This window comes from Drosophila eugracilis, unplaced genomic scaffold, assembly GCF_018153835.1.
Source record: "Drosophila eugracilis isolate 14026-0451.02 unplaced genomic scaffold, ASM1815383v1 contig_124, whole genome shotgun sequence".
Taxonomy (NCBI): domain Eukaryota; kingdom Metazoa; phylum Arthropoda; class Insecta; order Diptera; family Drosophilidae; genus Drosophila; species Drosophila eugracilis.
Window position 1 is genome coordinate 613,320 of NW_024572029.1, and position 27,541 is coordinate 640,860.

At 40.1% G+C, this 27,541-nt stretch overlaps 1 protein-coding gene across 4 annotated transcripts in view; it reads right to left on the minus strand.

Moving 5' to 3' along the window:
• LOC108102888 (sex determination protein fruitless-like) overlaps nt 1–27,541 on the minus strand; it is a 123,644-nt gene that overhangs the window by 19,741 nt on the left and 76,362 nt on the right. For all 4 annotated transcript variants that reach the window (XM_017208091.2, XM_017208087.2, XM_017208090.2 and 1 more), the window contains exons 3-4: nt 16,839–16,999; nt 34–225 (exon numbers count right to left, since the gene is read on the minus strand). In XM_017208091.2, the coding sequence (XP_017063580.1) occupies nt 34–225; nt 16,839–16,979 (333 nt within the window). In that variant the 5' untranslated portion in view covers nt 16,980–16,999. The remainder of the gene's footprint in view (nt 1–33; nt 226–16,838; nt 17,000–27,541) is intronic.

A 27,541-nucleotide genomic window follows, 5' to 3' on the forward strand; every position in this document is an offset into this window, starting at 1 on the left:
GTTAGGGAAGTGTAAATCTGTTAGTTAACCCACCTTTAGGGATTCGGCTGTCTTGAGCAGCGCGGACAACTGACAGTATTGCACGTTCACCTCGCCCTTGTACATGAATTCAACTAAGGTTTGCAGCTCGGCAAAACGGACGTCCTTCAATATCACAATTGGATGTCTTTCGGGGTGCTCCAGGAACAGGCTCTGGAAGTACGAGGAACAAGCCGAGAGGACCACCTGAAAGGATTAGAAAGAACACAGATTAGAAAAGGATTTAATGAGAAAGAAAAACAATTCTTTATATATATAAAGTAACTTTCATCCTTCTTCCTATAATCACTGATAGTTTTGCATTCTCTTTATAAAAATCTATAAGAAAAAACCGGAGCACATTTTCTCAAGTGTTAAGTATTTAGAAAAAAATGTTCTTTTTTAATTTTTCGTTTTATCAGTCCATCATCTATGCACTCCGCTCTAAGGAAAGGAGCATTTTCTACGCTTTTCCCCTTGAGCTTCGCGATGTTGCGGCAAGCATTTATTAGATTTACGATCTGGCTCTCAAATGCAGCCACAAAATGCCGCTTTTGAAGATGCCACAAACGAGCGATCCGGAAAACGTTGGACCAGCGGGGTAAATCGGGGCGGGTAAAAAAAAGGAGCGTTGCGATGGGCGATTCAGTTGGAGTTCAATTTGGAGTCCAGTTCTGTTTTTTTCTACGCTTTTTTTTTTTTGCCAGTTGGCTGCGGGCGTCAAGGCGTGAACATGCCACGAATGACAATGCCACAGCAACTGCAACAGCGGCAACACCAACAGCACCGTCAGCAGCAGCAGCAGCAATATCAGCAACTTGCAACTGGCAACCAGTTCCGATCCGTTGCAGCATTGCTGTCGATTTTTATGTGCGCATGCACGCCTTGGGGTATGCAATGAACGACCGACATATATATATCCCCCAACAGATCGGCGGTATTGCCGAGGCTTTAAAAGGGGATAGAGGGGTAGTCGAAGAGCGACCGTACAGCCATGTTGTAAATTTTCATTGCTGGCAAATTGAAAAGGCGTCGGCCTCCATTTCGCATATAGATTTCGCTATAGCCTAATGAGGTTTTGGCCTAAGACTGCAGTAACCTCAGTCCTGGTGATGTCAACGTGAGGAAAATCACGAGATAAGATGATATTTTGTAGTCCAGTTTGAAGTTTTTTACTTTTTTATAGTGTTATTATTATGGATTATACCCGAATTAATGGGAAAGTTATTGATTTTTAATATATTTTCGCTTGGTAGGTTGGTTTTAAGTCAAATGAAAATGCTAGGAAAGGAAATTACTTTACTTTCTATGAAAATCTGAAAACTGATTTTAATTTTTTCTCATTTAAAAACGTAAAATACGAAATCATAGAACGAAAAGTCGAAGATTTCCACCCAAGTTCTTAGCCAACTAATCTACAATTGTCCAGCTGCCATCTCTAGCACCTGCTCCTTTTCCTCCTGTAGCCCAAACCTTCCATCTCCTTTCCTCCTATAGCACCACCCCCTCCTGCAGAGCCTCCTGTCACGCGCCGTTTGCGCCAGAATTTATTTAAAAAAATGCAATCGGCCTGCACACGCCCCCGAATCGCAACAACAGCGTAAAATGAGCGTTAATAAATTCACGCGCATATTAGAAGTCACTGGGAGTGGGGCGAAAGAGGGCGGCAGGGGCCTATACCATTGGGGTCCAGTCCTCGCGCAGTCTCTCGAAACTCTTTCAGTGGCATTAAGAAAATCGAATTTCCTGATTACAAGAGGGGCTTGGCCAAAAACACGGGGGATGCAATGGCGGGGGGATTCTGCTGTACAAGTTGGGAGTTGGGGAAAGGCGTCGCAAATTGGCAACACTTTTAATTGAACGTCGCTGCCGGTGAGGAAAGAAGCAGCCAAAGCGGGGGGAATAACGCCCCCAAAGCTAATGAACGCCAAAGGCTTTGATTTCTAACGCCACGGCCCAGTTAGTAAACATTTTCTGCTCTCTTCCTATATTTAAAAAAAAAAATAAAGAAAGAAAGAAAAAAAACATGAAAATCCTTAAATAAAAAAAAACGTTGCATGTAATTTGCGGCAAAATAGTCAACAACATAAATTTCCAGAGAAAAAGAGAGGGGTAGCGACCACTAGAAAGAGGTGGGCGGCGGGCGGACGGAGGGGTTTACCGATCGCATGTCCCAAGTGGGCGTCCACCTATCCAACCGAAATTTAAACAGCAGCTTTAGCATAGAAAAAATTAAACTAAATGAACGGAGAAATATGTATTCTCCCCATTTTGGCCAGGTTAAAAAGGAAAAAAAAGGAAAACTATTCCTATTCCAATTACACACGCGTATAAATCAAGTGGCAAGAAAAGAAAATTCAAGTGGGCGCCAAGGAGTAAACTATCTTGACAGGGCGTTATCTTGGCATTCTTATCGCAATCGAAGATCTCTTCGTTTTTCCAGATAATCCCGTTTTCCTCAACTGATTTTGGTTAGATATAGCAGCTAGCATGCCTCCTATGTGAATTTTTGTATCTTTTTCTTAGGTTACTTCTTAGATTTTTCTTTTCAAAGATTATGTAATTTTTTATTAGCTTAACTTTTTTTTGGCATCCTTTGCAACTTTATTTAACCTTTTTTTTGTTTTATTTTGTTAAAGTTGCCTTTTGCTAGTTGCCAAACTTGGGTGTGACGGCTGATTCTGCTGGCGCGCTTTGCTGTTGCTGCGGAAAGGTTAACATTTCTATTATGGGGGGCACCACTCCCTTTTATAGATGTTTTTTTTTGTTTGTTGCTTGACCACCATCAGAGTAAAACAACAACAAAAACAACAAAAACAACTGCTGAATACTGCGGCGAAATATGCAAATTATTATGTTTGCATATCGCCGCCTTGCCGGGTTTTTTCTTTTTTTTTGCCAGCAATTTTCTGTGTGTTTGTATGGCGCTTGCGGCTCTTTTTATTGCTATTCCACCTCTTCTCGCTCTCTCTATAAATATATATATATATATATATATTTCGATTCTTCTGCAGAATCTTCCTCTTCGATTTTCACTCGCATTTATGTCTTAATACAATTTGCCAAGATTCGCTAGGAATGCATGCAGCATGGATTACCACGGCTATGACTACTACTACTACTTGATGATAGATGATGGATGATGATGATGATGATCCGTTGGGATCCAATGATCCTCGCCCCAACTTTCCAACATTGTGATTAGCTTTTTTGTCCGTCAATTTCGCATAATGTGTGCAAATTTATATAATTTACCCTGATGGATTATCGTTATCGATTGCTCTACCCTGTCGATAATTGTGTGTGTGGGCAATTTAATTTTATTGATTTTTTCGATGACAGAAGGGGAGAGACGATCGGATCGCTAAACAGTGATTATCGATTGATTATCGTTTGATTACATCTATTAAAGTACATTTAATTGATAAATAAATACAATAGATAAATCAAATCTGGCTAAGATAAAGGAGTTTTGTATTCAAATTATTTGTTATGAATAAAACAAAACTTTTTGTATAATTTCAGAGTGAGTTAGCTTTAAGTTTTCCTTTTGTATTTTTTCTCTCCGCTCGTTCTCATGTGCATTGTATATTTATCATAATATTAATAACAATTATGCCGCATCATCTGCTTGCCATTTCTGAAGCTGCTCAAAGCATTTCAGAAACTGATTAATGGCCAAGAGGTAGACCCGGTAGACAAGTAGCACTAGAAGGGGGCAAAGAATGGACAAAGAGAACAAAAAAAAAAAAACAAAAAAAACTAACATACACACAATTTTATTTCAAAATATGGCATTTCTAATTTAACAACTGCGCTTCAAAAATTGCGTTTTTTTTATACCGTCACTGCCGTTGCCGCCGCTGCTGCTGCTGTCTTTCTTTCGCATGCCTGCCATTTAATTATTTTCTTAGAGCTCATTTTACGGGGGGGTAGAGGGTTTTGTGAGGAGGGGGATCTGTGCACAGATGATGGCGGGGTGCTGGCCAAAGGGGGGCAGGGCAGCAGGGCTGTGGAGCCGAAGCGGAGCGTAGACGACGACGGCGGCAGAAACACATCACACGTTGACCTTGATATTCGCATTCGCAGCGGAACCGCACACAACTTGCACACACAACCAGCACAGCAAAGCGAACATAGATACAGCAGGGGTGGAAATTTAAAAAACAATTGAAGATTTTCGAAAAGATTATTTAAAAATTTAACGTTAAACCCTATAACATATTAAAAATTCTGTATTAGACATTAAATAGTTAAGGATTTCCATATCTACTTCGATTTTCTTTAAAAATACAACCCTGTCAATGATGCCAATGCGACCCATTTACATTATTACTTTTAATGATGCCAATTTTGTCAGATTTTAAATGTAGAAAGACAAATTGAAATCAGTTTTAAATAGATTTTAAGTTCAATTCTAGTCAAACGAAAACACGTTGATAGATATATTATTTCTTAGTTAAATTAGTTTTTTTATAAAAGTTCAGTATTTATTGGAGCTAAAATAGTCTTAAAGAATTCAATCCTATTTCAATGACCGCACTTGTGTCCACATGAACCCAGAAACCAACACACACACACACACACACATATACATATGCAAAGCATTAAGTAGAATCGTCGACCAGAAGAGGAAGCAGAGGGTGTGGGAGAGCGGGAAAGAGAGAGGCGCACGCAACGCAGCTTTCAAAGCTTCGCAATAGTTGTTGCTATTGCCATTTTCGATTGCACGAGGGAGGAGCAAAAGAGAGAGGGTAAATCAGTGATTGCTGGCGCTAGAGCGGGACAGAAATGGGCGATAAGCATTTGCGGATTGCGAACTGCAAAAACGCAAGGGAACACTCGAGTATAAATAAATAAATAATGCGAACTAGCCAGGCACCCACACACAAAGTATATATATGAAAATACAACAAGAAAAAACGCACAGAAATTTTTGAAAAATTATCTCATCAAAGTGAGCCGCTGCAGCTGTCTCTTTCTAATTGCGGCTGCAGTTGGGTGCGTTCATTTCCGGCTATGCCTATCTCATTCACACTCTCAACCATAAATCTGTCTTGATATTAAATAAATTTAATATATTGCTTCGTCTGCTTCACATTTTTTCCATCTTTATTTTTGGTTTTCTGTACGAATGAGTGATTGCATAGACGAAGATACAGAGAGGGAACGAGACGTCGCTAATGCGTTGACGTTGACCTTGGATTTAAAGTCCAAGCCAATTTTGCGAACATTAAACAAAAAAAAGTATAAGGAACATGGAGGCAAACCCAAAACCGAATTTGAAACCAAAAACGCAGCAAAGTGGAATACGCAAATACGAAATATTTTAAATACAGTAAGCCCACGTAGACTAGGAACTTTTGTGGAGAACACTAATCGAAGTTGAGACAGTGACAGATAGTGGTCTTTTGATATCATCTTCTTTATAATTCATAACGTCCCTCCATCTATACCTAAAAACAATTCAAACCAACATCACAGTACACACCCCTAATAGCCACCCTCATATTTGTTTGCCTCGCTTCACGCACATAAATCAGCTGTTTTCTTTGTGCTTTTATTTTTATACTGTTGCTTTTGCCTTGCTCTCCGCTTTTCAAGTTCAATGAGACGCGCCCCCAGAAGTGGAAGTGGTAAAATGTGCGTAAAACGTGCGTAGAGGCCACGCACACGACGATGACGTCACAAAAAACCAGTTGATAAGACAGAAAGGGGAGGGGGGTGGGCGAACGGGGCACAGGCTGTTGGCAACTCAAAACCCACTTGTTGCCATACAAGAGCACAGCAACAAAAACAAAGTCACGCGAAACGAGACGAAATAAAACGAAGCGAACGCGCTGAACGAACGCACAAAACGCACACACATTCGAAGAAAACGCTGCGTAAGTGTGCGTCGGTGCGTGCTGTTATGCCTCTGTGTGTGTTTCTGTGTCTGTGGGCTTTGATTGAACGGGTTTTGGCGTTTATCATACCGCGACATACATACATACATACGAGCACACACACACCATACACACTCGAACATAAATCCGAATGACATTGAACTTGAACTTGGGTGGGAAATATTTATACTGCGTTCCGAAAAAGTGCGATGGGTATGATCAATCTTAAGTACAGTTGACTCTTATGAATAGTAGTTGTTTTCTACTTTCGAAAGATTGCAGAAATTAAGCAATATAAACCAAAGCAGTCCAAAAAATGTTAAATTAGTAACTAAAAATAGTATTTTTTTTAAGCAAAAATCTAGTTGGGCGCCAAATATTATAGTTTTATGTCATAAGAATTGTTCCAATGTGAAATTACAAGTAAAAATTATTCAAATAATATTCAAATTTAATAACCTAGGATATCAATCACTTCGTTCCCTTTTCTACATCTACCACATTCTATAAAATCGCCTTACGCACTGAGAGTTTTGGTATATGAGTGAGTGTGTGTGCTTTTATCAATTGGTGCCGTTATCTGATGATAAACAAGTTCGTTTGTGTGTGTGAGTGTGTGTCGTGCTGTGAAGCAGTGGAATCGTTGGCAACGGGATGGTAAGGGGACACACATTACGTAGCAACTCAGTTCCAAGGTCGCCAATGCAAATTTATGCGCATTCTGAAAGATTTATGCGGCTTTTTCTCTCTTCTTACAGTTTGGATTGCATTGTTAACACAGTTTGTAATTAATTTATGGCTGCTCACACACACACACACACACCACACACCATCGTTTTAAATACAGATAAGGTCAAGATAATAGCAGTAAAATGCCCGTCAATAACTGAAATGGTTTCTATTTATTGCGCAATTTAACACCAGATTTGTTTTATCCATGATAACAGAGGAAGCTTTTCATTTTTATTATTCAGTTTCGTTGGGTTTTATGTTCTGCATTTATCAAGCAAATTGGCCATTGGATTTGTCGTAATTATTCTTAGAAATAAGTATCTGACAAATTGAAGTTTACAGTGCAGTTTTCGACCACATTTTGTGGACACACATCGATCAGATTGAATTCGAACAAATCAGGTTGAGCAGCTGTGGCAGCAAGCTAATTGCAGGTAGACACACAGGTAGTAGCCACAAACCGACGGACGGCGCCACACAATAGCGTCTAAATAATATCCGCCCAATGGTCAGTATATAGAATTCTTCGATATCACTCTTTATATATATATGGTTTTCTTTTTTTTTTTGTGATGGTGAAGTGTGGAGCGCAAAGAGGCGCACGCACAAAAGGTTGACGCCGTCCCGGAAGGTCCGTCTGTCTGGGCAGGCAGGTTGGTTCCCTTCTTTCTTAGGTTCCCGTGTATCCTCCTTCTGACCCCCGGTCAGAATCCAAGCACATCTCATCTCAGGTGGGAGTCCTTTTGTCATTTGCCTAACAATTGCGTGAGACGAAAAAACTTCGACGCTGGTCAGCCTTTGTGGTCACCTGAGTTGTCTTTCTGGGGCCGGAAGCTTTCAAGACGACCACAAGAAGGGAAGGACAAAGCAGGGAAACAAAGAAGCGAAGAAGAGGGATAGGATATAGGATAGCCAACTTGGGAAATACACTATTTGGAATTTCGAAGTTTTGGAATATCTTGGGTATCTTTTTTATGTGAATAAAAACCAATGGCGAAGATTTGACTATTTTTGAAAAATTTTTTGTGTATAATAAAGTTACTATATAGAACTTTTAACTATATTTGAATATTATTGGTTCTAATTTATGGTATTTCCTTACACAATGATAATGTTAATACTCCTTTAAAGAGTACTGGCTATAAAACCCAAATCGCACTTGACCTGCCGAAAAAGAGAAGCCCGTAGGAACACGCAGATTTCTTGTTCTTTAGACTTTGCTTTGGTCTGCTTAGGAGGTGACGGAGGAAAGCGATGATTTCGAAGGTCATTCGCTGGCCGCCAGGATTATCCCACGCTAAGCAACAAAAGCAGATATGCAAGGGGAACTTAGAGCAACAACAGGAACTGGGCACGCATTGTGTGTCGTGGGCCTCAAACTCGAAACTAAATCTCCTCTGCCTTTGCAATCAAATCAAAAGGAATCGAAATGCAGCACACACATAAAAGTTATATTGATTTGTGCCGATGCAGCTTTTATAACAATTTGTTGCAAATTGTAAAATGTTGCTGGCAACATAATTTAATTGACACCGTTATGGGGGGGGGGGCAAGGCGGCAGCAACTTAACGAATTTACAACTGCAATTGCAACAACAAGAGCGGCAGCAGCACGGAACATAAAATACGATTCGATCAGCAAGTTTCTTGTGGCATAAAAAAAGAGAGAGGATTTTGGTTAGAGAAATGAAGAGTGGGTGTAGGTTGCTTAAATTTCTTGTAAATTAACATTTCTGACATTAGCTAAAGATAGTGCAAATGTGAATATAAAATCATCATTTCTAAACCTCTTCTTTTGGATTTTGTACCCTCATCTGCATGATTTTCGGGGGTTAGCTTAAGTTTCCTACAAATTCGTTGATTAATGGGACACATTTGGTCGCACTTTTTGTTTTGGCGGTGATTAATCTTGTTTTATGCAACACCAACACCCAAAAACAAAAGTAAAAAATTAAAGAAATAAAACAGAAAAAATTAAGCTGAGGGATAGAGAATGCGAATATCAGCGCCAACGCATGCGCAACGCGATTATTTTTCAGTTTCAGTTTCAGATTCAGTTCCTGTTGCTGACGTCAGACTTTGAGTCGAGACATTTGTGCATAGTTTTACTGCCTGATATTGCTGTTGCTGTTACTGCTGCTGCTGCTGTAGCTATTGCTAATGTTGTTGCCGGGCCACGCAGCTCGTGTCGCTGTTGACCTTCAAACTGGGTTTTAATTTAGCCTGGCCTGCGTTTCTGTCATCCCTCTCGCTCTAGCTGATATCTTCCTCTCTCTTTCTGTATAAATGCTAGAATAATGGTCTAAAGGGGCGGAGGGGGCGGTGCGGTGCGAGGGTAGGTGCCTTTGGCAGGCGGCTTGTGCAACAATTACTAATTATATACTATACAGAGTTGGGTTTCTATATCTATCTATAAAGCCCATACACAGCTGGCAATTCTAATGAGATACGCTATCTTTTTTCTTTTTTTTTTTTTTGCCGTATGCGTTTCCAGCTTGACTTGAGTGAGGGAAGGGGGATATAGGGGGGTTTATGGGGGAGGGATAGAGAGAGGGATAGCCAGATATAAATCTGTTGAAAATGCGCATAATTATAGCAGCCAGCAGCAGCAGCAGCAACAACAACAACAAGTTGGCTTCGAGAGTCGTAGTCGTCGTCGTCGCAGTCGCCGCCAGTCGTGACAAGAAAAGTTGTTAATTTTAATTATAAAAAAATTTTATTTCACTCTTTTTTTTCACGTTTTATTTGAATTTGCTCGCTGTCTCTGCATTTGCTATTTTGCTAGTGATTTTTGTTGTTGCTATTTTTGTTGTGTTCGAAGTATTTAACGATTTGTTGCATGTTAGGCTAACAAGTGTAGTGAAATTGCGTCAACTCTCTGGCCAATATATATATGTAATTAAAATTTAAATTTACACAAATATTTAAAAACGTTACAAAGATAAAAGTACTTGCAACATATCTCTTTCTCTCTGCTTTTTTTCATGCTCTGTCCTGTCAACATTTTTCAAATAGTTTTGGCCAACAATCGCATACTTCAAAAATAAAAAAAAAAACGAAAAAAAGGAAATAAATGAAGCCGAAAATGTGGCAAAAATGTTAATGGACATGCTGAAAATGCCAAAACGAGGCAAAAACCAAATAACTCAAAAAACGAAACCAAACGTCGTACACATACAACAGTAAATGCCTGCCATATGCACACATGCAGCTGGTCACACTTTTTGTATACCCTATACCATCGATAAATACAAATCGATATATTAAAAGCTTGAAGAACTTAATCAAATCAACAATTTATATGGCCATATACATTGTTATAATGTTTATTGCTCTACAAAGTTATCAATTTTTTATTTGCCATTAAATATTAATTCATTAATTACCAAGCGTATTACGACTTCGATTTGATTAGGATTTTACTTGTTTTTTTTTTTGGTTAAGATCGCAGCTTGTATTTATCCATGTCCGTGTGTGAGTTGTAAATTAACAATTATTGGTTATTAACATGACAATTTTATACGATTTTAATGCATGCCTCGGCGGCAGCAGCAGTAACAGAAACAGCAACAACAACAATAATGCGAGCAACATAAAGAAATGTCGGCAAGTCACATTTGAAGGCATTTAATTGAATGCGTGAATTGCTTTTGTTGATTGCACTGACGTTGACTGAGGCAGCAACAGCAAAAGCAACAGCAACAGCAACAGCAGCAACATTAGCAGCTGCCTAAGAGCAACTTGTTGATGTTGCTGCCGTGTTGTTGCATAGTTTGGCCGCGTGAAAACGTGACGTTTGAGAGCGGCTCAGATTAACAGGCAGATTCGAATGTAAAATCTCGCTGCTGCTGCTGCTGCTGCTGCCACAGCAAAAAACAACAGCAACAAGCGTTTTGAATATTTTTGTATAATTTTCCAATTTAAATTAACAGTTTTGCCTGTTGCTGTAGGATTTTTCCCAGGCCAAAATAAAAAAGAGAGGGAGAAATAATAAATATTGCCGTCGGGCAGCGAACAACAACAAAAATACGAGTTATGGTTGCTGCTGCTGCTTCTATGCAATTTTCTGCTGTTGTTGTTGTTGCTGGTTGTCCATTGTCTTAGTAACGTCTTGTGTGTTTGTAATATAATCAATTGATTGCTAATTGATAATTATGGCATACGTAATGCGAATCGTGTTCTAAGGCAATTGCTTCATCAGTAGGAATGTGTGTGCTGATCCTATGTTATTTTTTTTTTTTTTACATTTTTAAGGTGCTTAGACTTGTAGGTGTAATAGGGAAATTAGTTTTAATATTTTGATATCAGCAAATCAATTTTATAACTATCTTTCTTACTTCTTCTATGAAATTCTCAACATGTTCCCAGCCTTATATAGAAGTAACCTAAACCTACCCATACACCTAGTTAACTTCTTAATCAAAGAGCTCCAATTGCATCCATCGCCATTATATCTGACATTTTGCCATTCGTGAGGAGATATGTTTTTTTTTTATTTATGTACATTTTTGGCCCATTCACCACCTGATCGCTACGTTGTCCGCATTCACATTCGCAGTTATTACATATTTTATGTGGTTAATTATCAAATTATATTGTAGTTTGGCCTGTCTCGATGGATTAGCGCATTTGAGTCGCGTACGTGACCACGCGGCGTATGCGCAATGGCCAGGCGGTGGTTCGATACATTACGCATACGCGGCGTTGGCCAAGAGAAAACCGCAAGACAATTTTTTTCTGCTTTTCTGCTGGCAATGTGCAACATACATACAGTTAGGGAAGCGGGTTTAAGGGGATCTGGAAAATTGAAATGATAATTGCACTTGCCCCACCCACCCACAGAAATAAGAAAAAATCAACCCACGCCTTGCTGCTCCACATTATGAGCGATGAAAGATAAATGTTGGCTCAGCTTTTTGGATTTTGGGCTTTCGGTTTTTTTTTTTGGTTTCTTAGGTTTTCCGCGATTTGTTCGATTCGCGTTGTTAACATAAAATCGCAATTAGTTGGCATTTTGTGTGTGGGGCAACGGCAGCTGCTATGTATTATATGTATGCTGTTCTGTTTTATTAATAATCTCTTGTTACAAAATTATGCAAAACAATTTATCACAAATTTGTTTCTGGGGGGCTGTTTACCATTGTGTTTTTTGTGCCTTTAGCCGGCTTAGGCGCTCAAGGCGTGGCAGCTATAAGAAACAAATTTGCATTTACATTCTTTGGGCATTTTCTTAATCTACTTTTGTTGAGTATAAAAATTCCAAGAATTTCGAGTTCTTTTGAGTTCATATTACTGTTTATTAATCGGTTATAAATATTATCAAATATTTAAAGCACAAAATCAGAATAAAATCTGCATTTCAATTGTGTTTAATCGTCTTCCATATTCCACATAAATTAAATTCAATCTTTTTTTATTGCCACTTTAATGGTTTTTTAAATGAAATTTAAAAGGCTGTAGATTTGCTTTGATTTGTTTATGAATTTTTTAGCCGCAAAAATAAATTCTTGTTACACGGAAATATTTAAAAATTATGACTAAATATCAAATTTATTGACATTTGATTTTAATGTTTTACCAGGCTTGGCCAACAAAAACAAATTGGGCGCTGCAATATGTTTGTTGCCTTTGCCGGTCTGCAACATATGTTGCAAGTTGTTGCAGCTGTCAATAGAGGCGGTCACGTCATGTTGCTGTTGTTACCATTTGCAGTTGCACTGCATTGCTGTGGCAATTGTTGTAGCCTGTCGTTGTTGTTGTTGTTGTTGCCATTGCCGTTGTCTTGTCAAAAATTTGTTGTTGCTGTTGTTAAGTGTTTTGCCTTTGCATATTTGTGGCATGTCTGGCATGTTGTTTAACACCCTGTTATAACCAATCGAAGCCATGTCCATGCAAATTTACCAACGACAAAGGTGAAAGGGAGATCAGAAGGAGGAGGCAATAAGGTGGTAGGTGTGCTCAACTCAATCAGACTCTTAGCTGACCAACAAATCAGCTTAAGACAACACACACACACACACTCAGACGCATATGCACTACTTGGAAAAACCTTTCCCCCCCCAAAAGGACCAAACAAAAAACGAATCCAAAAATATTGCTTTACTTTTTTTGGGTGCCGCAAATATTTGAACAGAAATTTGCCTCCTAGGTAAAAGTCATTGAAAGTCATTTGCCAACGTTTTTGGGCGATGACGGACCATACTGCCCCCGCGCCCACCCCTTTTTGAACTGTCCGCAACGACATTTGTTACACTTTGTTTGCCTTTCGGCTGCTTCGTTGTCGACTAGAAATCACAAAAAAAAAAAAAAAACGGGGGAAATCTCACTAAACGGGCAAAAAGTTCTCGGGGAATGTGAGGCAGCTGCGAACGATTCTCAAATCGCATCAAATATCAACCGAGCATACGTTAAATGCCTCAAATTGAGTTAAAGTGCCGACGCCCCTATCTATCCGTCCCTCTTCCGCTTGCCCTTCCTGTCTCGCTTCAACTCACATACACTCACCCTCGACACAGGACAAAAGCCTGTGGCAAAAACACAGGAGCCAAGGCAAAAGGCAAACTACAACTGCAAATGGTGGGTAAAAAAATCACTTCCACACACGATGAACAGAAATCGACGGGAAGAGAGAGGAGAGATTGAGGAGTTTTTCGTGGGGGAACTTTTCAAACTAATAACTAGGAAGTACCCATCAAGCATCAAGCATTTGATTAACAGTTTAAATATGGTAAAATATAAAATAAATATTTTACTTTTATATATGATAAAAATACTTTTTTAAAGAAATTTATCTGTAAACCACGAAATAGGGACCCCGTAAACCCTTCTAATCTTTCTCAACTTTGTAAACCACCCTCGCAGAACTGCACTCCACGCACATGAGAGCATATTTGGCTTGGCTCCATTTCAGGACGCATGGCCAGGATGCAGGACCATCACTTGGTTGTACCATCCCCCCTCCCCTTCTGTATCCTTCTTCCGACCGACGTCAGTGGTTGTTTTTTTTTTCGTGTTGCATGCCCCTGCCGGCATCTTTTTCATTGAATTGACTTTGGCCTGGCCTGGACTGGCTGGATGTCCTGGCCACTGATCCTGACTCCACGCCAACTGAGTGGCTGAGTGCCTGCTGTCATCATTGCCTCGTTCATCGACACTTTGCTTTTTAATCAATTTAACAATTTTTTGTTCGCAACCCGTTTATCCTTTTGGTGTCCTTGTTTCGGGGAGCGATTTCCAAGGCGCCTGCGGATTCGTTTTGGCATTTCAAACTACTACGATATAGGATGCGATGTAGGTATAGATATATATATATAGGGATATATGGAAAAGTAATTGGCAGTTGAGGTCTCTTTGCATCCTTGGGATTCTTGGAAAGTCTCCTTAGTCGATCTGCCTGGGTTGTCGTCCTCCACTAAAACGTCGACGACAGTTGTTTCTCCAGTCTATGTGCATTTGCTAATTAGTTTGCCCAGGCATCAGGACATGTGTCCTGTGTATACACATCCTTTCCTCTTTTCTCTCCACCCTCTACTTGAAATGAAATTCTTTCTGTTTTTCCTGACTTTTCCTCATCCTCGTTTTTAGTTTTCTTTTTTTTTTTTGAATGTGTCTAAAAAGGAAATGAACTCATCAGTTTGTTTGTTTGTTTGCCTTTTCTTCATTCTTCTGCCATCCATGGCTAATGAAGTTGATTTGCCAGTAAACAGTGGAAGGCGAAAAAGGAACCAACCGAATGTCCTTTGCATTGAACTGGAAATGAGTTAATCGAGTACTCTTTCTGCATCTTTTTTTGGCTATTTTTCTTTTTTTTTTTTTAGACATTTGAATAGCTTTGCTAGATAATAGATTTAGATTTTGTTTATGCTTCGAAAGGCACAAGAACTAATTAAGATTGATTAGCTAGCTTGGCTTAGAGATTTCTCATTCAAGGATCTCTTTATGCTTAAAATTGCTTTTCCAATGTATAAACTAAATAAAAATCTAGTTAATCACAATGTTTGTCATTTTATTAAGCCATAACATGGTCATTTAATCACACCAACTAATATACAAATGTCCAGTTTTATCCTATTAGTGGCTGGCATTTTTGCAACAATTTCTAAATTGAACATTATTAACTGAAGTGTCAATTAGTATTTCGTTGAGATAGATATTTTCTTTTTTCCCTCCTTGGTATTTCCAGTTTCCACTGACAGGGCAGCCAGCAGCCGCAGCAGCACACTTTGGATAATTTTCATGCCCATTCTCATTTTCATTCTGATCATCGAGCCTTTCCCCCCATCTCCTTCTCCAGCTAATGAAAATGTTTTCCGAGTGTCTGAGATGCACATTTATAATTGAACAATTTACCAGTTTTCCTAGCCAGATTCAAAGGAAAAAAATAACTTCATCAAAAGACCGTGGGGCAACTTCAACGTCTTCTTTGGCCGCAAGTCTAGTTTTGTGGAAACAACACTGGCTATGTCTATGGCCAACATTGGCCACAGTTAACGCAGTTAAATATTTTCCGCTTAATTTAACAGGAATTTCAATTGACAGACGTGAGCACAAAGTTGTTGTTGCTGCAAGTGTTGCTGCTAGCGTTGTTGCTGCTGTTGTTGTTGTTGTTGTTGTCGTCTGGGCAACGCATGATTTATGCACTCACACTTGGCGAGAGGAGGAAGAGATAGATGACTGCGGTTGCACTGCCGTCAATTTCCATTAGACGCTGACCTTGTCAACATGTTGCCAAGCGGCAGCAGCAGCAGCAGCAGCAGCAGCAATTCAAATTGCTGTTGCTGTTGCAGTAGCAACATTCGCTGCCGGCTTCGCTGCTTTGGCTCGCGTTAAGTTGACAATTTACTGACAAATGTGTAAATTGCATTTGATCTTGTTGCTGTTGTTGTTGCTGCCGTTGCCGCTGCGTTAATTTATGCGCCTGCCGTTTTTTTTTTCGCTATCTTTCTTTTTTTTTCAAGGAAAATCAAGAGGGGCGGAGGCGCAACAATAATACAAAACATAAGAAGGTGCACGGGGCAGGGGCTGGATAGGCTTCAAAAACGAACGCAAATACGCAGCGACTGCAGCTACGACCTTGATCGCCAACTTCCGCATTTTACAGTTACATTTTGCCCGTTCTCGATTTTCCCAGATGAATATGGAATTTTCTTTAAGTGAACGTCGGGAAATGTTGCATACGTCATTGGTACTCAAATGAAAGTCATCTTTTCTACTAATTCTTATATATATTCAAGGGAAATCTTGAGATTGTAAGCACATTTGCTAAATTAAGGCCATTTTAAGAAGTTTTCATTTGAATCTATTCAGTAGTTTGGTGATATTTCTAATCCACATTTAGTTGAGGCAACATTTTTCAGTTAGTTCTGACTTTTCAGGTTCTTGTCTGGAATTTTAAGCCCCTTGAAAACATTAAAACCAGATATATCTTTAAGCCCTTTGCCATAACTTTCAATTCCGGTTTTTCAAATGCCTTTTACGAAGTGAGATACAATTTTTGCCTGAGCAACAAAGTTGCCTTGTAGCCCTTGTTATTAGATGTAGGTAAATCTACTATTCTTGATATACACAAGTTCTGTCACTTTGAGTTCATTTCTATTTTTGTGAAAATTGGTAAAAAATTAACATTTCTAGATTTGAATGCATATCTAATAAAAAAATAAAGTGCAGTTATGAAGGGAATTCATTTACAAGCTCAACAAGGTATGGCATTTCACATTCGGACCATTTTTAGCTTCGCTATGAATGTCATTTCTAGGGGAAAGTCGTGGTAAATCAAATTTCGGATTTTTGTTAAGGGGTAAAACACATCATCAGCAGCAGAACTGTTAGGAATTAAAAAACAAACTCAACGAGGTATTACATTCCACATTCGGACCATTTTTGGCTTAGTTATGGGATAATACTGTAACTTTTGGGGAAATCCAAAATTCTCATTTTCAATAAGGGGTACAAACATCAAAATTTTCGAAAAATGGCCTAACTTTAGCATTTCAAACTGTGAATGCAGTTTTGAAAAGAATAAGAAAACAAGCTCAACGAGGTATTACATTCCATATTTGGACCATTATTGGCCAAGTGATGAGCAAAATTCTACCTTTTTTTTTGAATAAGGCGAGAAATGGTACAAATGGTTAAGGCCAAAATCAGTTTTAGTGACACAACACAATGTGATAATACAATGATATTTGTAATGTATAGAACTCACCTTATGGGCTCTGATGGATGTGCCCTCTGAACAAACTAGTGTGACGTCCACCAGGCTCCCGTCTTGTAGTAATTGACTAAACACCCCTAACAGGTTGGATTGGTAATTGTTCCACCTCAAGCAGTAGTGCTCACTGCCCATGTCGGTGACAGCTTACGCTGCTGCAAGAATATAGGAAGAAAATATATATATATATATTAATATTTCTTACTCAACTGCAAGAATAAAGTGTAGGATATATATTTGTATAGATAATTAGTTGCGTTGGCTGGCTAATACACAAGTACTAAGAATGACTTGCCGCGTCTAGTCTGAGAATAATAATTTCTTAATTTGGTGTTCTGCGGCTGCTGTTGGTGCTGCTACAGCTACAGCTACTGCTAATTGAAATTGCGTAATCAATCGCACAAACTGCAAGATACATGCATTCAGATAGGTGTATCTTTGTATCGGTATCTTTAGATGCAATTAATGCCAAAGCGCTTGCACAAATGCCAAACAAATTGCGAAATCTTGCCCAGAGTTCACAAATGTCACTGCCACCCAAGAAAAAAAAAGTGTATATATTAAAGGGGTTATCAGCGGGGGTACAAGGCAAATTGAGGGCGTGACTAGGCGTGTCACTGCGTTATTTCCATAACAAAAATGCTGACTTGGCAGTTTCATCCAAGTAGGTTTTAGGTTTTTTTTTCTCTTATTACAATGCTAAGTTTGAAGGCAACGAATATTTTTGGGATAAAAATCAATAAATTTGTTGTAGATTTTACTCTTTTGATTTGTAAATATTTAAGGAATATTTTGTGAAAATTATTCTCTATGTTAAAAAACCTATAAAAAAGTTTCAATCTTAAAAATCAATAACCAATCCCTTGATTATGCCTAAAAAAAAAAAAACTACCCAGAGTAGTTTTGCAACTTCTTTTCCATATTCTTAGACACTTTCGGCCTTTTACTTTAATTGGCAGTTAATTTCTGTTGGATTTAAATGTCTTTCTACCAGATCGCAACCAGATCAGTTTTCATTAATTTTATGGCTAAATAATTAATCGACCAGCATTCGGGCAATCAACGAAACGATCTGAAATTAGGCAAGCCCCCACCTTTCCCCAATAGAAAACTGCAAACGAACACCAAAGCCCCAATGGTAACAGCAAACATTTCCGGCCCAAACAACGCTGTTTTGATGGCTAACTGTCGCTGTTGCTGCTGCTGCTGCTGCTGCTGTTGTTTTTTTTTTTTATTATTTTCTTTTTTTTTCTTCTCAACTGGTGTTGGAAATCTCAGTTGGAAGAAAAAAAAAAAAAACGAAATAATAACGAAGCAATAAACTCTGAATTTATTTCAACAAATAAAACTTTGATTTATTGCACTACGCACCGGGCACACAGCATGCAACGGATCTCGGGTCCCAGTGCCCCTGGAAAATACACACCCCTCCCCCCTCAATCCTCGGGAAATGGAGCCCCTCGAAGCGATTTCGCAGCTCGATAACGATATTATAGAGGAGTTAGAATCTGTATCTTAGGCCATTGCGATCGTAAAGCGTAAATTACGCATGCATTTTGTTATTTCCCTGTCTCCCTGTCTCTCTTTCACTCTGATTTTCCTGCTGCTGGAAAATTCGTGCGAACTTTCAGTGGGGCAACATAAACACTTGACACTGAGAAAAACAAAATAAAGGAATTGAAAACATAAAGTTGATCCGTTGGCACTTGATTAGTTTGTTTTTTAAATCGACTTTCTTTCGTAACTTTAATGAAATTTTTTATTAGTTTTTCTATAAAAATATTTATATTTTCCCACTTTATATTTTCATGGCATTTGAAAACAGTTAGTCACTGTATTTCCTTAACCTTTTCGCAGTATTTCCCACTCAGTTAAAGATCGCAAACATATACAAAAGAAAAGCCAAAATGTTGGCCTGGAAATTATGGCCAAAGTGGCAGGCAACACGCAATGGCTAAAGGTCGCCACAACGGCAGCGGCAGCAGCAGCAGCAGCAACATCACTCTACACAGCAGCAATAGAGGGAAACTCTTCTTGTTTTTGTTTTTCATTTGCATGCAACGGCAGGTCGACACTTAATTAAGAGAAGTTGCCAGTGGCCATGTTGCTGCTGTGCGGCAATGTTGCTGCCGCTGCCGCCGCTGCTGTTGCTGCTGCTGCTGCTGGCGTGTTGCTACTGCCCACGCATGATTTTTGAATTAGCGCTGTGTGTAGTAACAACAACTAATATAATTGACAGTTGTTGCTGCTGCTGCTGTTGTTGTTGTGGTCGCTGCTTTGCCTACGTGTTCTGTTGCAGACGTCAATGACTGCCTGCATGCTAAGTAGGAGAAATATAGACAAAAATAAAAAACGTATAAAAAAAAAGCCAACTAAACCCAGAGAAAGCCGCTAAAAAAAAAGCTGGCAAAAGAATAAAGAAAAATCTGCTGTGTTGCATGCAATTTGGGTCTGTTAATTGTTGTTGCTGCTGCGATTTATGCCGCTTGCATGCTAATTATGAGAGGGAACTCTGAGGGGCAAGCAGCAACTGCAGCAGCAGCAACACTAGCAAAAGACGGCCAAAATAGGTAAGAGGAGAGCTCCAACCATTACTGACAACTAAATCAGTCAAGTGATCCAGCGGCTACCTATAGAGTTTTTAGCCAAGTTAATGAGCAGCGTAAGACAGGCAGCCAGAGGCAACAACAAAAGGGGCTTCCTTTTTTTTTGTTAACCAAACTGATCTCCCACAGTGCACAGTTCTTTTGGTCAAGATGCTGCTCCTAGTTGGTTCTTTTCAATTAAAGACCCCCGCCGCTGCAGGTAGGATGGTTCCTAAACTCAGTCAGCATATGTTGCTGCTGTGTTGGTTGATGTTGCTATTGCTGTTGCTGTTGCTACTGCTACTGCTTCTGTTGCTGCTGCAAATGCCCGATGTTGCTGCCGTCGCTGGCCTAAAACTCATTAATATTGAAATTTGTTCGTGTGCATGAGTTATTAGCAATTTTCTAATTAAGGCTCCCTGACGAGCCGCCAACGATTCTTGGTCCCTTGCTTCACATTCCCTACCCTACTTCTACCTCCCTCTCCACATGCTTGGTCGCTCACCTGAGGCGCCTCAGCTTCAGCTTCAGCTTCATCACCCCCTTGGCCAACCCAACCCCTCAATGTCACACCCACAAGAAGGCCGCAGTTTTGCCTTTCATGTTTTGTTTTTACCGCTTCGTTTTTTGTGTTCTCCTTTTGCCTCCCAGATGCCAGTGAAATTTGCATTTGATTTATTTATTTATAAACTTAATTGCCAAGTGGTTTTTAAAAGTGGGCGTGGCTGGCTGGCTGGGTGGATAGAGTGTGAGCTGTTAGTTAATGTCGAGAAGCGTTTAAAAATTCACTAAGATAAGAGAAAAGGCTAGAATTTATTGGATTTTAAGCAAAAGAATGATTAACAATTCAAATAAGTTAGCAAAGCCTAATTTTTAGAAGGCCATCAGCTTTCATTCCGAAAACCCAATTCTTAGATGGTAATCAAAGTCAAAGTCTGGTCACTGGTCACAAGATCAGACAATGATCAATGATGATCTCTCCGCTCCACAGAGGATCATCCACCACTCGATCCACCCAGGCAAAAGTCCAGGTCCAGAAGCCCACGCACACGCCATCATCAGCCCACAAATGTTAGATGTTGCCCAGTTACCGTTGAATGTTGCTAGTTGCCTAGTTGCATCCTTGCCATTGCTCTACCCAGTTCTTCTAGCTCTACCTCTTGCAGCTGCAACTGCAACTGCAACAACTTTGAAAACCTTTTGTGGTCCATGGTGCCACAAGACAACACACTTGACTGATGAAGCCAAAGTAAAGTTAAGTTAAGTTAAGTTAAGTTAAGTCCCGTCCCCGGTCTGGCCACTTGTTTTCGCGGGATAGGTGAACTGCGTGTGAGTACGCCTACGTGCGATGGCGGCACATTTTAAATCAAAAAGAAGGGCGCACGATGCAGTTCAGTTGAGTTGCAGTTGAGTTTCAGTTATGCCGCGCCTCGTTTTTGCTCTCTACTCGATTATTAATTGCGATATGACGGGGGGAGGATGGGAGGCTGAGGGAAACGAGGGGTGGACAGTCACTATGCAGTTAGAAAAATAAAATGAAAAGTGAAATTCCATTTGGAAAGTTCTTTATGCTGGCATTGGAATATATTTTCCAGTCATTTAATTAATTTATGTTTTTATTTCAATAATGAAATGAATCTCAAAAAGCCAAAAAAGTTACTTGGGAATTATAACGAAATGAGACATAAAGTTTATATTTAAGGATGCTTTCCTTCTAAGTTTTTTTTCGACGTTAAGTTACCATAAAATGCCTTTAAATCTACATTTTCTTAAAAAGAAATATAACTACTGCTAAGTAAGCCTTGTTTTTCTCTCAGTGTAGGGGTGTTTGAGCTGCAAAACAGTTGCAATTTTGCTGTTGTTCGCGTTGTTTGAACATTGCCGACACCGTTTGCGATTATCATAATGCTGCCTGCGCAGCTCATGTTGCTGTTGTGATGTTGCTGTTGTTGTTGTTGTAGTGCTGCTGCTGCTGCTGCTGCTGCTGCTGTTGTCGATGTGAATGATGATTATTTTGATAAGTTGCGCAACATGTTGCTGCCGTGCTGCCTTGGTTTCCTTTCGACTTTAGATGGGCATCTCTTTTCCAATGGCATCTTAATTGTTCCGCTGGCCGACTGGCAACATTGTTGCCAAGGTGTTGCCGCCTGAAATTGCCGCTTGTCACTGTGCGGAAGTTGCAGCAACAGCAGCAGCAGCAACAGCAATAACTCGAGCAACAACTATGATTATAAATGCTTTTTATTGATTTATTAATCGTTGTCTGCTCGCTGGTGAAAGGATTTCGCTCTAGGCCTTATCTCATAAATTTCCAAAGCGTTTAAAGCAGATCTCTCTCTCTGTCCCTGTCTTTCTTTAGCAAATTTACCCCCCCCTTAGTTTTCCCAGCTACAGTTTCCTGCCAACAGCTTTCTATTGTGTTGCCTTGGCAAGTTCAAAGTGGCAAATGCTTTTGGCCAGCTGCTCTCTGCTCGGCTCCCACTTTAAATGCTGACCCACGCCCACACCTCCCAAAAAAATATGAAGAAAAAAAAACATACACACACCCACGACGGACAACAACAAAAAAAAAGGGATTGCTGCCTCGTGTTGCGTAAAGAATAAAAACAACAATAACAACAACAAAAGACAGCCGCGAAAAATGAAAGAAATATATGCAAAATTATTACCGAAAAATGATTAGGCTTAAGGAGTGTGTTGCAGAGCGTTTCGCTGATTGCACAGTTAAAAAAGAGTTATATCAAATATTTTATGAAAGTCATAAATATGCTGTAAAGCAATAAGCTAAAATCCATCAAAAATATTTTAAAGGAGAGAAGAGTATAGGAATTCCTTTGATCTTTAAGAAAAGGAACTAATTTTGGGGATTCTTGTAAGACATTTCTCCTCTAAATTCTCTAAATTGTTCTTAATTTTTGACTTCTTATTTAAAATATATTTAAGGTCCTTGCTTTTTCATATATGGGGAGTATTGGGAGTATCTTCCATTTTCATTTCGACTTAAAGTTGCATGTTTAAGAGTTTTTCCAAACAAGAAGAAGATCGTTTGGCTTTTAAAAATATTGGATAGATCTATGCATTATTTTTTGGTATTGGCCAAATATTGCGTGCTCTTTCAACCGCATTAGCATAATTTTCGCGTTAATTTTCGTGCAGTGTGACCACAGATTGCTTTGTGTTGCAGTTGCTATTGCTGCTTGCTGCTTGCAGTTGCTGCCACCTACAATATGTATGGCTTAGGTGTCGCCTTTGTGGCACGAACATGACTTTTGGCGGCGCATGCGTGTTGCCTGGCAGTTTGTTGCCAGTTGCCTAGCTGTTGTTGTTGTTTCTGCTGCTGCTAGTGTTGCATTTTGCCATTGCAGTTGCATTTACTATTGTTGTTGTTGTTTTACTGATTTACTGGCCATTGCCTGGTTGCTGTTTTTTCGTTTTTCGTTTTTCGGTTTTTTTTTTTTTTTGGCCAAAGATAAGCGAAGACAAACAATACAGTTGCTGCTGCACAATTTGCAGTTATTTGTGGAGCGATAAGCAGCCGCTGCTGCCGCTGCAGCATCAGAGCGGTACCACGGCAGCAACAAGTGCCGCTGGTGTGACATATTGCTGGCAGGCGCAGGTCAGCGGCAATTGAAAGGCAATTAAATGAGATCGCCATCTATATAATGCCCAGAAAACAAAACGAGATCACCAGTCGTAGAGTCAGAGTTGAGTGTTGAATGTTGTGAGGCAAGAAACAGTAACAGCAACAGCAGCAACAACAACAAAAACAGCCTTGAAACGAGACGATTGCTGTCGCTGCTGCTGTCGTTACTTTGGCCACAAAATTTATATTATTAGCCAATTGTTGCTGCGGTACTCGGGCCATGATGAAACAACACGGCTAACAGTTGCTGGTGTTGCTGCTTTTTGCGTGTCGAATTTGACTATTTGTCGGGTTCTTTCTGCTCTGTTGTTGTTGTTATTGTTGTTGTTGTCATTGCGCAATAATCATTTTCAATTTTCATATAAACATTTTGTTTCTTTTTGCGGCTGTAGCTGTAACAGCAACGTAGCACCGTTGTTGCCTTCACCTCGTTGCCGCAAATCGTTGCACGTTGCCATTGCAATTATTCGCCTGGCATTGCGACAGCAGCAACGGCAACAACGTGCCAAGACCACCCCAATAGTCATTAAAGTTTAATAAGCTAGGGCTCTAAACATACCATTGCAATTGCTACTACACTGAGAAGAATCGAGCTTAGCTTTATAGATGCTCACTTGTTACGTAATAGACCGCCCGCCACCCAGAATATTCGAAAATAGACTTCATTCAGGAGTTGGATTCCCAAAACTATGTCAACTTTAGTTAAGTTTTCAAATGATTTTAGATCTCAATTATTAAACCCTTTTTTTCTGCCTGTATTACTCATGCTGCAGCTGTGCAGCATTGAAATGTTGCTGCTGTCACATAGGCATTGCTGATGGGTCAACTGCAATCTGCAAGTGCAACCTGCAGCAGCATGCCAGACGGAAATGTTCTCAATTTCTCCATCTAAAACTAAAACTAATCAACTTTAGTCAAAAGTTGACGGCAGCAGCAACACCTGGCCGAGATCGTTCGGCCAGGAAGTGGCAAATGCGGCTGAGAATGTGCGTAAAATGCAGCAACCGCAACAGCATCAGCTCGTGGCATAAACAATTTCCGGGGGGTTTCTTGCAGCTCGAGTAGAGTGACTAGCATTTAATCAAGAGCAATCAGCAGCAGCAGCAGCAGCACAGTCCAACAGCAACAGCAACAGCAGCAACATCAGCCGGGGCCAACCATAATTGCTGTCATGTTTTGCACTGGCCACGTGCTCCATTTTATCAACATTTTCAACTACGATGACAACAGCAACTTGCAACTTGCAACTTGCAACCAGCAACAGCAACATTTTGATATGGCACACGCAATGCTCATTTGTCCGCCATCTGCCATACACCCATACACACATCCATATACCGACGAGTATATATACATTTTTGATAAATGCTTGGTTGAGCCGCAAAAAAGATTTATGATTATTGCTTTGTAATTTGTGTTTAAAATATGTGCCGCCTTGTTGTTGCTGTCGCTTGCTGCTTGCTGTTTGCCGCATTGCCGGGTGCATAAAAATCAATTAGCAGTCCCGAAATCAAAGAAGCTCGGCCAGCACCAGCACAACATCAACAGATGTAACAGTGCCTTGAGTGCATAAACAATTAATGTTGCCCGTTGATGGCCTGCAGCAGCGCCACCTATCGCCAACCTTAAATTTGTTATTTCCCAGCGGCGGGAACGCTAACAAAGTGTTACAGTCTTTACAAGCTACAAAGGTTTAAGCTTAATATATGTAAAACCGATAAATGTAAACTTAGAACGTTATATTTTTGGGTAATTAACAAAAATACTTTAAAAAGTAGGCCTACTATTCAAGCTTAAAACTAGGACTCAAATATTCCCCATATAATCTATCTCTGTTTTGATCTCCTTTGGTATAATCCCCTTGTGTTTCGTCATTAGCCAGCTTTCACTGTACATTGGGGCCGCGCTGGCTTGTCAGCTCTCTAAGCAGCCAATTAATGTTGCTGCCGTTGCAGCAACAACAGCAACATGTTGCATGCAGTGCAATTTATTAATGAGATTGCCCGGTTGATTACAAAAAGGCAAAAAGCGAGAGACCCATGTTGTTGCTGTTGTCGCACGCAGCAGCAGCAACAGCAGCAGCAGCTATAGCAGCAACATGTTGCTGTTGCCAGCGGGTGTTGCACATTTATTGAGCGCTTATTAGAGACTCCATCGTGCGTGCACCGCCCCGCAATCGTCCCACACCAAATTAGGTGTCAAATGACAATGGATGGGTGTGTGAGTAATGTTGGGTAGTACGGCGGAGGAGTGGCTCCTAGAAGAGGGAAGGATGTTGTTTGGGGATTTCTCATATTTTTTTTTTTTTTTTCGGGGGGTGTTGACGCGCAGCTGGCGCGTATTAAGGTCAAAGAGCGATCGCAATCGCAATCGGATCGTGTCGCCCCAGCAGCTGTCAAACTCAATTCGCAATTCGACTTTGCCACATGCAAAGGTCAGTCGCGCAGCTGCCACAAGATTTTCGACATTAACTTGCCACACACAACCACATACACACACCCCCTCTATATGACTGTTTTTCTTTTGGGATTTTTTCTTTTTGGCGTCCGCTTAGCATCATAAAAATGTCAAAGCTTCTTGTTGTTGTTGTTGCTGTTGCAGTTGTCGCCTCTGTTGTTGCTGTTGCCATTGTTGTTGGTACGGTGGCGGCTAATTGGCGTGTCATTGGCTGGAACGCAGGCATAAATCTGTTATTTTATACTCGCCTTGTATGTGCACCACACATACATGGCGTATGAGTAATGTGAACAAAAAACAAAAACGGAGCACAATAAATCGATGGCCAGCGGGGCGGTGGGAAGAGCAGAAAGGTGAAAGGTTTAGAACAAAGGGTTTTTTTTTTGGTAAACTAAAAACCTTTGACATTTTCTCATTATGAACTGGTTTTTAAGTTTCCTTCTTTAAACTTTTCCTTAGAATTTAATAAAAAAGTTAATGTTTCTTTCCATTTCTCACACAATCAATTGACTAAGCTATTCCTTAGTCAAACTCTTAAATTCTAAACACTTTTATTTGAATAAAATGCATTTTTTTTTTCTACAAGGAAATGAAAATCCTTTTTCCTATTGCTGTTAATTATTCCTCCATTTCACCATTCACTTTTATCTCTCCATCATCCACAGCAATTTTTCATTTACCACTTTTCATCGCCCGCCTTGCCCGCCAATTACTGTAGCCCCTTCCCCCCTGTAGCACCTCTTAACCCACAATTGCCCCCCCGCCCACTGCCATTCCCGCTGAGCGACCAAATTAACCCACATCAATCACAATGCAAAAAATTTCCATTTTAATTCGAACGAAACTTTAAGGAGTTGTGTCAGTTATTTTTAAGCCAATTTTCATAGCTAAAAATAAGAAAAGTCGTTGGAAAAGTCAGGCTAAAAATATCCGAAGGAGGGGAAAAACGAACGGGAAATCTCTGTCAAAATGCCTTTGCTCATGTTTGGGGAGTATATCAATCCGATTCGCTATCTCACTCTCTGGAAAAGGATAGAGTTAGTCTCTTTCGCTCTCTGTTGTTGTTAATACAATAATGGAATGAACGCGGGGTCTGTTATAATATTTACAGCTTTGAATTAACTAACGAGCTCAAAACGAACCGGTTGCAGCAGCGGCAACAACAGCAACAGGTGTTCAGCGAATGCGACGCGGAACGCATGGAACTAACCGGAACAGGTTGGAACATTTTGGAATCCAAATGCACTTAAAGAAATATATTTTAATAATATCTATATATTAAACATCAGATTTAAGGACAATGTCCTTGATAACAAAGAAGTTCTCAAAAACGGATTTAAACATTTTAATTAGTGCAAGCCTTAACCCACTGTGGCTCTATTTGCGGCCAGTGCATCTTTTGAGCCAACTAGCCTCGTGCCGACTTTCACTCATCCGACTGCCACACCCCCGTACACTAAATCCATCCTGCCCCCAGCTCCTTGCAACTTCCAAGCCAACTGCCCACACGCTAATTGCGGCAAACAAAAACGCACGAACGGAACGCAATCGAGGAGGCACCCAGATTGGACCACCAATGCTGTGGCTGTTGCTGCTCCAGCAGCAGCTACATCAGCAACTTGCAACCGTTGCTGCTTGCAACTGCCACATGCAACATGCCACTCACCCAGACAGAGGCTCATGCACCGCTTTGGCACCGCACAAAAAAAAAAGAAATAAAACTAAAAAAGAGGAGAAAAATTCCCATAAACAAATAAACACTTGACTTGATTGTGGACGCGACTTGGTTCAGAGACCAAAACTATGGCTTAGAGACTAAAGTCACGGCTATCGGATCGGGGGCGTAATCGGGACCAGGTGGTGCCAGAGGACCACTAGGAACCCAGTCGTGCCACATTGTTATGGATGAGGCATCTAGCAACTAAAAAAAAACTGCAACTGCATCAGCAAATCAAATTATGTTTAATTTATGCCCAACACAAGAGTCCAAGTGGATCAAGTGCAGGAGGAGG